The following is a 14,082-nucleotide window of genomic DNA, read 5'->3' as shown; positions in this document are numbered from 1 at the left end:
GTATTTTATATTGTTTTCCTCCTTTGTAATGTGGTTAATTTACCAAAAATAAAGTTGGGTTGAGATGAACACTAATCGGTTCTACTGGAACACATTACATATAAGCAATTCTCGTTGCTACAGCCACCGCTGGCTGAGAACGTCACAACCAAGACATCGTTTGGATCTGGAGAAGACAAAAAATCAGAAACTCCTTGTCCCAGGATCCCATCACCTCTTCCACAGAGGGAACCTTCACCTGAAGTGCCAACGTTCCTGAAACAGTTTGTAGACATGGAATGGTTTAATCACTTATACCCTGTCAAAAAGGTGAACAAGAAAGCAGAAAAAAAAAGTTTACCATCTCTAGTGATAAATGTGGTTCAAGCTTAGATGTTTGTACGTGTGCAGAGTATCCCAAGAAACTTGTCTGCAGAGGAATTCTCCCTTCGGCTACTGGACTATCTGCAAAACTGCAGCACCACGACAAAGATCAACATCCTTGCTGTAATGCAGGACTTGCACAGCCAGGGTCTCCTCTACAACACGGACGAGCTGTACACCGGCCTCATCGACTCCACGCACAAATTTACAAGACCCCACATGGTACTGTAGGATGCAGACTTTCTCTGCATAGCTGAAGCTTTTAATCATGAGAACAATGTTTGCATTCGTTTTAGACACCTTTAAATTGCACGGTGATTGTGGACATGCTGAATTTACTGGTGCGTCTGAAGACCAAGATCAGTTATGATCTCGTGAAAATACTTCTAACTCTCCTAGCCTATAAACAACTTGACCTCCGGTGAGCCTCCTAACATTTTACTTTACATGTAAGAACTTTTTTTTTTTTAACAAAAAGTTGTTTTCTTATAGGAAACCTGTACTCCTACTGCTGGGAGCACTGGGTGTGAGTGAGGCTGAGCAGTGGCTGTGGCCTGAGTTGGAGAGCTGGGACTCGGAACCGCAGGACCAGACTAACATCTGGGTGAAGCTTCATGACAGAGCAGAGCGCTGGATTGAGTCATGGATCTCCAAATTTAAAGTTAATATCTCTGGGTCACTTCTTGAGTAATGAGTAGTTACTGTCCATTACTGACATTTTTTCCTGTGTCAGAGTGTGTTTGTAGCATTAGCAAAATATCACCTGAATCACTGACCACATTTTAATGAACTTATTGGACGTGCATCTATGATCAAAATTTAGTCAGCCCCAGTTAAGATGGTCTTCACTGCTTTGCGACCTTAGCAGACCAAAAAAAAAATGGGACTTTTACACATATTTATAAATATTAAACTACTTTTGGTAGTAGCAAACTAGTGATCAGCACATTTTCTGAGAGCTATCACATTTTGCACGATCTCACTATATCATTTGAGAAAACTGGCATGAAAGGCTGTGGGTGGGATGTATTCATTCATGGAATTCCAGGCTTTTAATCACAATATTTAAATATTTTGAGTGAACTGACAGGACTCGATGAATAATTTCCATATTATCGTCTTTCACCGTGACCTAAATAGGAACGGATATTGGATGGGAATTTTTTTTGCCGTGCTGTTGTCTGAGAGCCACAGTGATTGATTCATTGCAACAATGTTCAGTCAGGTCATCTGGACGTTTTGTCCTTTATCCAAAGGACTTCTTCAGTCTGAGAAGCCACAAACAAACTGGAATCCCACAAGCAACACACTCCCATAGTGGAAAAAAACAAGTTTGCTGGTGATAAAATGGTTTCTGGGGGCCACCTTCTCCCCCGTCAACTCCTCTAAGGCAGTCATGACAAAATGGTTCGAAACACCCAAGTTCATGCTCATTCAGGTGCAATCCAACAATGGTCAGTCAGGTCATCTGGATGTTTTGCCCTTCATCCAAAGGACTTCCAGTCTGATGAGCCACAAACAAACTGGAATCCCACAAGCAACACACCCGTAGTGGAAAGTTTGCTGGTGATGATTTCTGGATTTCAAAGAAACCATCCAGATGACCCGACTGAACATTGTTGGATTTGTACCTGGATTACTGAGCACGGACTTTGGCACTGACTCATCGCCTTTCCACTTTTCTTTTTCACATCACCAGGAACACGACAGGTATCTGTACCTCAAGAGTACGGAGAAGTGGAAACCTCCCACCTTCGGTGCTGTGGACGTCCTCAATTATTTTTGCTCTGTACAAAAAGAGGCGCACGAGAAGATCATCCGTGTAGTACCTGGCCGCAAAAACACAGTGCTCTTGCCTTTGGGTGACAGGTATGTGAAAGTTACTGTAATATGTAATATGCAGGTTCAATTATTAAATATATATGTTTACAGCAGTTCAAAACCGATTTTTCATCTGGGAGAAACATACACCCAGTCCAGGATACGCGAGCCTCCAGGTAACAAGGCACTATATTTTTCTTAGCTGAAGGGAAAAGGTTTTCCACGAAAACTAAACTGGATTGTTCTCATTTAGGTGTGGTTTTACCTCCTCTACAAAAGCGGCCATTCCTGATGCACTGCCCCCGTTTCATTTCTTTGCCTTTACCTCGACTCACCCTGCGCCTCTTTAACGAGGACTCCAACGAGGACTGGGAGAGGACCCCGAGGCAGCGCCACTTCATTCTGCAGCAGTCTTTGGTCGAGTACTACAGACCATGCCCCAAAAGGCTCGCCTGTAAAAATCACAGTAACATTTAATTCTTATTTGAATCTAAGAAACGACAGCCGCTTATGTCTGATTTATTCGGTGACTTTCAGAATATAAGAGTATTTCGATGGTACGTAGAGGGAAGATTAATTCACACCAGGCGCATGAGTAAAAAATAAATATATATATTCATAAAGATTCCAAAACAGGCACTCAGAAAACACAGCACAAACACAAGTACGATGGTGAACAAAACATAATTTTTAAAAAATATATCTACACCTGTACATATATATTATGTCGTAGCTGCAATTATTTTCGACTGAGTGGTACTCTGTACCAAAATGTTCATTTAGAAAAAAACAATTTTTATTCACAAGTTCTACGTTTTTCTATCTCAGTTACAAATTAATAATTGCTGCCAACAACTGCGTATGTCCCCTATTTAATTGTGTCTCATGAGTATAACCTGGTCAACAAATATTTTGATTATTTATGAAGGTATGGACTATTTTTCATGCACTAGTCATTTGACTGTCAATACTTTTATGTTCTGTTGTGTCGGTGAGTGAACGGAAACAAACCCCCGACCTCTGCTCTACTTCAAGTCTTTATCGTAACTGAACAGGTCACAGGTCAGCAAGAGGTCAGAGCGTCCACTTTCTATAAGCACTCTGTTCAGCTGGCTGCTGGTCGTGTTTATATCTGCATCTTCATTCATAGGCCAATACAACAGCTCGACGCTGGAGGGCAGATCTGGGAGCCCCGGCTCATACAGCTCCAGGGGGTTGGGGTAGAGCAACAGCCGAAGGGAGGGAAGTTTCACTGCCATTCGCACCAGGTCCATTAGTCCCGTCATGGAGAGTGGGATCAAGGTTATAGCTAAGCTCTTTAGTTTCAAGCATCCTCCAATTGAGGGCAGCAAAAGCCCCAGAAGAGCATCAGTCAGGCAACAGCCACTAAGAGTAAGATGCTCCAGGCTGCTGGAAGACTGAGAGAGAAGGCGTCCAATTGAGGGAAGAGTGTTCTCATCGAGACGGTTGTCACTTAGATCCAGCTGCTGCAGTGCGAAGGCGTGATGGCTGCGCGAGAGATAGGCGAAGTCGGCAGGACTCAGGCTCAAATTGGGCAGCTCCAGTAGCTCTAAGGGCAGAGGCAGGGAGCTGTAAGAAAACCAACAAAATCTTTACAAAATAATCATTTAATCTCATTCAGAAACAGCTTTAGGAAAATGGATTTAAATCAGTAAAACCAAATCTGTTCAACTTTACGAAAAGAAAAATAATAGGATCTGTACATACGGAGTGTTTACAGAATACTAAAATAGCAAAAATACAGCAATTATACATTTTTAATTAACATGTCAGCCACGATCAACTGAGCTATAACACAATTTAATGGTAAATGTCATGAAATGTAAAAAATAGTGTTTAAATTGAACAATTTTGCTTTTTAATCATCAAGAAAACAAGATTGTAGTCGATCCAATTGTAAATTTTTGTATTTTAGTAATCATCAAATGGCATTTTGCTTGAAACTGTTGCTTTATGTTTCCATAAATCTAATGTGAAGGACACTGGAGAAAGCTTGACCTTGTGCTAGGTTCACATAAAATGACGTTTTAATATTAGAACTGATGAGGTTAATACCTGAGCAGCACTCGCAGCTGTCCACGCAGCCGCAGACCAGTGAGGCTGAGCCGTCGCAGTCCTTTGAGCTGTGCCAGTCCCTGCGACAGGTCCCTCAATACATCCTCTTGGCCAAGGCGATCTCTGCGAAGGTCCAGGTTACAGTGATACAAGCGAAGGGAGTTCAGTTCAGGAAAGTTGGAAAGATGAGGCAGCAGCTCTGCCAAGCCGGCCGCCCCAAGGTTGCTGTAGCGTACATCGATGCCCAAGAACCCCCTGCAAGGCAGCAGGTTCAGCAGGGTTCTGATATTTGCCACTGATATCTCTTCCACCCGCAGGTATCTGCAATGAACCTTCAAGGGTCCCGATGAGCCAAGGGCCAAGCAAACACACTTTCGAGATCGGGCGTTAACAAAAAGATCAGCTCTAACGTGCACCAGCACATCATCATTTGTCTCTTTTTCTTTCATTTCACTTTTACTTCCTCCTAACCCTGTCGCTGCGGTCTCTCTTCTCCTCTCTAGTTCCATTCTCCTTCTGACACCTTTAATTTGCTCTGCTTCACTTGCAAGACATGGCAATACTAACTTTTCTCTCTTACTACACATACTATCATCGCTGAGCTCTTGTCTCTGTCCTCTTTCTTTTTTCAAATCCCTTTCTCTCTCAAGGTCTGAGAACCGTTTCCTCTCTCTGTCTCCTTCTTTCCTCTGGGTCCTCTGCACTTCAGCTCTGGCCTGGACAACCTTGGTGCAGAGGGCAACAGTCACAGACCAGCCTCCCATTGGGCCCTCCATTCCTCCCTCATCTGCCCGCAGTCCACAGATGTCCAGTACTTGCAGAGCAGACCTAAAGACAAAAAGAAAGCAATACAGAAATGACAAACCATGATTTCATAATAATGGCTTATAAATAAAGCAATAATAGATAAATAAATAAATAAATCTGGTCTAACTCTGAACATTAGGAAACACCTTGTACCTGTGACTTTCCTTCTTTGACTATGGTGACATTATTTAAATGAACGCTCCTGCAAGCACTTTGCAGATGTTGGATGCTGTCTATCACGGTGCGCTAAGATTCATAACTGGTTTTAACTATCGTACCCATCATTGCACTCTGTATACTGGTCAAATGGTCATTAACTTGATGCAGACTCTCACACACTGGTACATTTTCATCTTTAAACCACTTCTTGGTCTGCTGCCTTCTTACATCTCCTCCAACGTGTCACTTTGTCAGTGCAGCTACAGCGTGCGTCCTCAAGACATAATTACCTGCAGCATCCCCTCACTGAGAACCGAACTAGGTAAAAGGGCCTTCTCTTACTCTGCTCCTGTTTCCTGTAACATCTTGCAAAAAGATCTGAAGCGCTCGACCTTGACCTCTCTAAGGGATTTTAAGCTACTGTTAAGGTCAAAGCAAAAATCAATGCGGACATGTTCCTGTTTTTAGTATTTTACACCGTTCTATAATGCAACAAGTTTTTTTATTTTGTTTTATATCACTTTTGTTTTATTTTACATGCTTTTATATGAATGTTTTTTGCTGTGTGCACCTCATCTGTGTCTTTTGTTTAAAACAGGTCTCTCTTGTAAATGAGGTCACTCACCTGTAACCTATAAAAATAATCAATCAATCAATCAACCTTTATTTATACAGGTAAATCCCATTGAGCCTCGAGGACTCATTTACAAGAGAGACCTGATTTCAACAAAGAAAGATGACAACAATGGACAACAGCAACAACAATAAGCAGTTATAAAAACTCATACTACAGTTTTTTTTTGTTTTTTTTTTAACAAATAGGATGGCTAAAAGGAAAAAGGTAACAAAACCAAAAAAAAACTGCTAGATTCCGAGACAAATGTATAAAACTAAAAACAGGAACATGTCTGCATTGGTCCCTGCCAGGAGTCCAACAGATTCTTAAAGCCACTTAGAGAGGTCAAGGTCGAGAGCTTCAAATCTTTTTGTAAGATATTCCAGGAAACAGGAGCGGAGTAGGAGAAGGCCCTTTTGCCTAGTTCAGTCCTCACTGAGGGAACACTGCAGGTAATAATGTCCTGAGAGCGCACTCCGTAGCTGCACTCACGCAGAGACATGTAGGAGGAGATGTATGAAGGCAGCAGACCAAGAAGTGATTTAAAGATGAAAATGTACCAGTGAGAGAGTCTGCGTGAAGTTAATGATGTCCAGTTAACCAGTGAAAACAGGGTGCAGTGGTGGGTACGATAATCACAGCCAGTTATGAATCTTAGTGCACCATGATAGACAGCATCCAACATCTGCAGGGTTCTTGTAGGAGCGTTCATGTAAATAATATCACCAAAATCAATTGAGGGAAGGAAAGTCACAGATACAAGGCGTTTTCTAGCATTCAGGGTTAGACAGGATCTGTTTCTGAAAAAGAAACCCAGTTTAATTTTCAGTTTCTTTACCAAGTTTTCCACATGGAGCTTAAAAGAAAGATGTGAGTCGACCAAGATACCCAAATATTTATAGGAATCAACAAACTCAATGGGGACACCATTTGAGGATAAAATCGGAGGAAGAACTGCTGGGACCAACTTCCTATTTGAAAAAAGCATCCCTTTGGTTTTTTCGGCATTTAGGACAAGTTTGAGGTGAAACAAATCAGTCTGGATGATGTTAAATGCAGATTTCAGAAGCTGGAAAGCCTTAGCAACTGTTTTAGCTCGACAATAAACAACTGTGTCATCAGCATAGAAATGTATGGATGCATTAGGGATGTTTTTACCTACATTATGTATGTAGATTGTAAAGAGGGTGGGTCCTAAGACTGAGCCTTGTGGTACACCATTGTTGACTGTTAAATAACTGGAGGAAGTACCATTATGTTGAACACATTGCCTCCGGTCTGAAAGATAGTTAGAGAACCAACCAATGGTGTGATCTGAGAAACCGATTTCTGAGAGTTTATGACACAAGATGTTATGATCCACAGTGTCAAAAGCTTTAGACAGGTCTAAGAAAAGTGCAGCACAATAATCCTTAGCATCCAGTGCTTCAACAACATCATTAAGAACCTTCAGTGAAGCAGTGGTTGTGCTGTGTTGTTTCCTGAAACCAGATTGATGTGGAGGTAAGATGTTAAATGAGTCCAGGTAATTTTTGATTTGAGAGTTTATCAGTTTTTCTAGAACCTTGGCTAAAATGCAGTTTAGAGATTGGTCGATAGTTGTTCAGTGAGGTGGGGTCACCTCCCTTCAGCAAAGGAAGAACAAAGGCTGTTTTCCAAGTGTCTGGGATGGAGTTTTGTCTTATGGAGAGATTGAAGATGTGGGTCACAGGGACTGTGATGATATGAGCAGCCAGCCTTAAGAAATAAGGTGGAAGTTCATCTGGACCTGCAGATTTTTTAGGATCAAGATCTTTTAACAGTTTATTGACCTCACTGACTGAGAATGGAGAAAAAGAGAAGCTGTGATTAACTGAGGATTGACTTGTAGGAGGGATTTGATTTGTAGAAGTTTGGTTATTAAGTGAAGTGGCTGATTTTCCATTAGTTACTGTGTCAAATAAAGAACTAGAAGCAACAAAATGTTTGTTGAGACAGTTCAGGATCTCGTGCTTATTTGACACAGGAGCAGAGTTAACGAGAAGTTGTGATGGGAGGTCAGATGATTGGGGGGGTGCCTGAGAGAGATTTAATTGTTTTCCAGAATCTGTTAGGGTCATTTAGATTTTTGGAGGTCTGAGATAAGAAATAGTTTCGTTTTGCTGCTTTGACAGCAGTTGTGCATTTATTCCTCATCTGTCGAAAACTCAACCAATCAGTGTCTGAGTCAGATTTTCTCGCTGCGGCCCAAAGAAGATCTCTCCTGTGCAGGAGGTCAGCTAGCTCTGGAGTAAACCAGGGGCTGTCTCGTCCCTTTATTCTGAACTGACGAAAAGGAGCATGTAAGTTCAGGAAATAAATGAAATTATTATGGAAATAGTTCCAAGCAGAGTTCACGTCATCAGTTAACAGAATACGATGCCAGTCAAAGTGAGACAGATCCCAGAGGAATGACTGTTCACAGAAATGTTTCAGATCCCTTTTTTTAATTAATCTGGGCTTAGAAGGTGGAAGTTTACTATTTCTTAAAGCCGCTGTCACACAATGATCACTCAAAAGATCAGCGAATACACCTGTACCAGGGAATTTGTGAGGCATATTAGTTAGAAACAGGTCTAAGATGGAGGAATTGTCAGGATGGCTTTTATTTAATCTGGTGGGGGAGTCGATCAGTTGGGTTAAATTAAAAGACAAGCAACATTCCTTGAATTTGTCACAGAGGGGGGTCGACTTACACCAATCAATGTTGAGATCTCCAGCCAAAAAGATCTCTTTGAATTTTAAATTACCAAGGAATTCCTTAATGGCATTTAATGCTTCAGGTGAAGCTGTGGGGGGGGCGGTAGCAGCAGACTACAGTTAAAACCTGGCCTCCATTCAAGGTGATGTTTACAGATAAGGCTTCAAACTGGTTTGGAATTGTTTTGAAAGTCACAAGACTTGAAACCAGAGTGTCTCTAATGTAAATAATGACTCCACCCCCCCTTTTTTGACGATCACAGCGGTAGATGTTAAACCCATTGATTGCCACGTCATTATTCATTACAGATTTGTTGAGCCAGGACTCAGAAATAAAGATAACATCTGCCCCAGAAGAACTGACCAGGATTTTCACAGCATCAAGTTTTTTCAGAAGGCTACGAGCGTTTACATGCAGAAAATGGAGCCCAGAGGCGTTTTTAAAGTCATTTGGTGTGCTGTAATTAGTGGGGGGTTGAATTGGGTTGAATTCCTGAGAGCAATAACAACATTATTATCAGACATTTTCTTGAGTTTTTTGTGACTGATGTGTAATTACAGGAGTTAACAGTGTGACAATTAGCCCCCATAATCGAACCATGAGAAACATTAATGAAGACGCGATCATTCAGAACCCAAAAACAGTGAAAGTTGCAGTGATGGACAGATTCAGGTGTATTAACAAGATTCAGTGACTCCAGATAATCCAGATAATAATAATAAAGGCTGTGTGAATGAATGAAGGTACTGTGAAAATAAAAAAAGTAAACACCAAGTTTTGTGGGATACTCAAAAGCAAAAAAACTGGTCAGATTACAATAAAACATCCCTTTTTGAAATATTCATAAAGGGGGAAACGATGCGTTTCACGTTTAAGTTAAAATTACATGCATTGTTTAACATGAAATTAAAATGCAATACCAAACAGAGGGACATCAACACAGTGTCTAACCTTTGGTCTAGGAGTCCTTTGACAACGGCGAGCAGCAGAGCCTGAATACAGAGCCGATTTGGAGCAGTGTGACCCGGTTCTGTGCGGCCTCCGACGCGGAGGCTCCGCTCGGGCCACCGCTGCACCAGCTCGAGCACGGCCAGCGGTCTGCGGCCGTCGAAGGCGGCCTCCAACAGGGCTCCGTACAGCTCCCGGGGCATACACCTCAGCCAGCTGGGGGACAAGCTGTGGTCACTCACCAACTCCCTGGCACACAGCCTCACCAAGGAGAGCACCATTTTAGCGAAAAGCAGGTAAAAAAAAAACAAACAAAAACGTAGCAGGAAACAGACTTTGAAATGTTCTTGTGTAAGCTAGCAGCTCAGCTAAAGTTAGAAAAACCGTCTAACTTTAAGGCCGTTGCCTTGAAATGCTTAAAACATATTTTATAACATCATTTGATAGCTTCCGCCCTGAAAACAAATCAAAAATCACTTGCACCGAGTTGTCTGAGGATCGTTTGTTTTTAATTTTTATTTTCTTCTTCTTCTCTTTAATGGCAGATCGCAAACAGCTAGGGGTGCTTCTACCGCCACCTGCTGTACACAAGTTGTAACTGCAATTATTGTTTTACTTAAGTGTGTAACTACACAGATATGATATAAACACTTTATATATTATATTTTTTTCATTTTCATTTAGCCTTTATTTATCCAGGTTAGTCTCATTGAGCCACGAGAACTCATTTTCAAGAGAGACCTGTTTAGGGAGCACATGGTGGGGTTAAGGGCCTTGCTCATGGGCCCAGAGTGGGGCGAATGAGGGTGGGGGCAAGTGTGGGTGTTTCACCTACCCCACCCACAATTTTTGATGTTGTCGGGGCCGGGGCGTGAACCGGCGATCTTCGGATCACAAGCCCACCTCTCTAACCTCTGCGCCACCACTCCCCGCATTATATATTATATATATTAGTTTATTTATTTATATATGATATATATGTGTAACTGTAAATTTTTTAACTTTTTTTTTTTTTTTACTTAAATGTGTAACTGTAAAACTTTTTTTTTTCTTTAACCAAAACCTCCACGTATTAAATTATTCCATACATCCATTATCTTTTACCTGCTTCTTCCTTTTCGGGTCATGGGGCGTCACTGGTGCCCAAACAGCCACTGTGTGAGAGGTGGGGGACACCCTGGACAGGTCTCCAGTCCATCACAGGGACATATAGAGACAAGCGAGATAAACAACCATTCACTCTTTCACTCACACCTAGAGACAATTTAGTTACCAATCAGCCTAACATGTATGTTTTTTGTCTGTGGGAGGAAACCGGAGTACCTGGAGAAAACCCACGCATGCATGGAAAGTCCATAAAATGGACAAAGTGCCCCAGCCGGGATTCAAGCCGTCAACCTTTTCACTGTATGGCGGCAGCAACTTCATCACTCTGCTGCACCGTCCTAAATTCAATTTTTCGTTTTGTGTTATGGCTTTCTGATTTATTTGTTTCCTTTTGTTCCCAAGATTCTCGCTCTGCCTCTCGTACCGTTTCCCTCAACCCCTTCTTTAAGAAATGAAACTACAAAATATCTGGTCATTGTTTAAGAAAATGAGCGGGGAAAGAGGTGCAGATCAAATTCCAGCAATAGTTAGAGATCAGGGGGTAATAGTGTTAACTACAGATAGGGATGATGCTCCGGGTGGGGTACTTGCTGCAGTACATAGTGGAGAACATCTTGGAAATATATAGGCAGCAGAATAAAACAGAAACGCAAAGATTTTATTGATATAAGAGAGAAGAGAGGAAGCTCTATGTCAACACTAAACGAGGATATAAAAGAACCCAAATCAGTACTAAAAGTTTTTTTAAGGATGCTCAGCTCCAGTGGAGGACCATCTATGTTGACAATTTAAAAAACGCTTTATAAATTATTTCATGAAATTTGAAGAGAAGGTGCAGTTCTGAACATGAACGAACTGATGATTATTGTATTTTCTGACATAACAAATGTAGACCCAGTGTGGAAAGAAGGGCTGCTCATAAAGTTCAGTTAAATGAGAATAAGTAAGAAGATGAATAATTGGTTGGTACATTTAGGCGGCTATTCAAGAATTTATTTTCAAACCTATATGCGTGTTTTAAATCCGCACTAAATGTAGATGATGGGTTCATATGGACGAGGGGAAGAAAGGTTGAATGAATGAATGAATGTAGAAACCATAAAGACAGCAGTTATTGAAATATAGAAATGGTCACATAAATGGGGTTTCAAGTTTTCAGTAAGCAAGTCCTGCAATAAGATGATAACACATAAGAGACGGACCAATTTAGAAAAACTAACATTACATGGACATCCTCTAATGTGGAATGTGTTGATGAAAAGGGTTGTGCATGCAGCTAAGTCTATGGAACAGCAATATAGTCTCTCCATATTTTCTTTTTTTTGCATTCTCACTGATCTTGTGAGTCACAAGCCTTTTTCTTTTTGTAATCCTTAACATCTTGTCATGTTTTACATTCATTATTCCATCACCAAAAATGTCACAACTGAACATTAGACCACCACTTTATATTTTTCTTACAGAAATACGCTGAGATGCTTTCCATTCCTTCGAAAACCTTGTTTGATTTGAACTCTGCTTTAGCATGCTTGCTTTTTATTGTCTTCTCATTTTAACAGGTCTCACCTTCTATTGTAGTTGGCTAGCTTTTTGCTTATTTTAGCTTTTAGCTAGTGTTTTGATACACTGAACTTTTTAGCTAGCCCTTTGTCACTTTTAGCTAGTGTTGTGCTACTTTTATCTTTTAGTGCTTGACATCCTTTAGCTTTAACCGCCCAATTGCAGCTTTTGCAACAAATTTCTGTGAAGTCTACTCAGCATTCACTTTGTCTATTTTTTTTGTTTGTTTTCTTGCTGAGCTCAGTAAATATAATAAAAATGGAAATAAACAAAATGCGGTATAGTTTGCCAAGCCCCATATAAATAAATGGAGTAAATGTTTCTATTACTTGGACCATTATTAAAACATCACATGGCTTTAGCATTCAGACCACATTTTGTGCAAAGTGGTTTAGTAGTTTAAACTAAAATACACTTGAGGGGCCGAATTTTTATGGCATTAGAAAAAAAAAGTTACATAACCTTAGCTTATTTGGTGCAAACTGATTTCAACAGTATCTTGTTACATTTTTAATTTTTACAGGACTGCTGCTGCTCCATACTGCATCATTTTATAATTTTATTCTGAATTATTTCAACTGTCTTTTCCTATTCAAATAAAGGCTTTATATTATGACTTAAATGCTACTTTTGTACCGTGTCCATTGAAAGTGCTTAGATTGATTTTAAAAGCAAGCAGGCAGACATCCAATAGTCACACATTCGACATAAGATGTGTCCATAATAAATTGTAAAAGCCCAAAATTGCACATAAAAGTAATATTTCATAGGGACGATGAACAGGAATGATCTGGAAATAAATAAAAACATTTGTTTTTCTGTTTACTGGGGTAAAAGAATAGCCACTAGACGGTGCTAAAGGATAATAAGTGAAGCTGGCACGCTTCAATGGTTCTTTAACTGTACTATTTACCAGACACAAATCAATAAGTTGTTTATTATGTGTGGGGGTTTTCATACATTTTCAATAAAGAAAACTGGCCTTGTTAGATTTACTTTGAGTTTTTTTCTAATCCTTTAAACCAGCGGTGTCAAACTCACTTATAAAAGGGTGCCAAAATTAAAACCTTTTTCAAACTAAATAAGAGCCAATTTCAGAAACTGCATGAACTCAAATCAGATACCCAGCATCTTTTATTGGTCGCAGGTTCCTCACTAAGAGTTTGACTGGTCTCATTTGATGTTCTCTGTTGTGCTTTCGACAGCATAATTAAAGATTACCGAAAAAATTCAAGAAACAGAAGTATTTTAATTTTCGCATATCATCTTGGGGGCCGTATAAGATGTCAGCGAGGGCCACATTTGGCCCCCGGGCCTTGAATTTGACACATATGTTTTAAATAAATGTCAAATTGAATGAAGCCACAAACAGGTTTTAATACACATTTCATTGCACACATAATAAATCGAATTCGTCTTGAATTTTATTTGTTATTATGTTATTTAATTCTACACCACCTTACAATCTAGCTGTTTTTTCGCTACTTTAATTATCCTTTTAATTACAATTTTATTTTCACTTGTCAAAAAAATAAATAAAATTGTACGCACCCTTTATGATTGTCTGTTGTTGTCCACTGTTGTCATCACTCTTTGTTTAAATTCAGGTCTCTCTTGTAAGCGAGTCCCCGAGGCTCAATGGGATTAACCTGTATAAATAAAGGTTGACTGACTGAATCTAAATGCTTAAAAAGAAAATGTGTGGATTTTTTCCCTTTAAATGTTTAGTTGCGTTTTGTCTGAACAATTTTAATTTTTATATCATTACAGAGTGGAAGATTGGGTGCCCATGCCTTGTTTTTTTTTTTGTCTTATAATAAGAAGAACCATTTTAGATTATGTTCCCTCTATTCCAGAAGGAGCTGCCAAAAGTAAACTTAATGATATTTGATGTGGGAAAAAAATG

General features: G+C 40.1%; 1 protein-coding gene across 1 annotated transcript; it reads right to left on the bottom strand.

Moving 5' to 3' along the window:
- Positions 1-3,011: 3,011 nt before the first annotated feature.
- si:ch73-174h16.4 (leucine-rich repeat-containing protein 14) lies at positions 3,012-9,790 on the bottom strand. Its single transcript, XM_037693827.1, has 3 exons — positions 9,513-9,790; positions 4,261-5,088; positions 3,012-3,774 (listed from the first exon to the last, which is right to left on the bottom strand). The coding sequence occupies exons 1-3, from the start codon at positions 9,788-9,790 to the stop codon at positions 3,210-3,212; spliced, it is 1,671 nt and encodes a 556-aa protein (XP_037549755.1). The 3' UTR covers positions 3,012-3,209.
- Positions 9,791-14,082: the final 4,292 nt, after the last annotated feature.

The sequence above is a fragment of the Nematolebias whitei genome, chromosome 20 (genome assembly GCF_014905685.2).
Source record: "Nematolebias whitei isolate Nwh7 chromosome 20, NemWhi1, whole genome shotgun sequence".
NCBI classification, from domain to species: Eukaryota; Metazoa; Chordata; class Actinopteri; order Cyprinodontiformes; family Rivulidae; genus Nematolebias; species Nematolebias whitei.
Note: the sequence above shows the minus strand (reverse complement) of the source record. Positions and strands in the feature narration are given on the sequence as shown.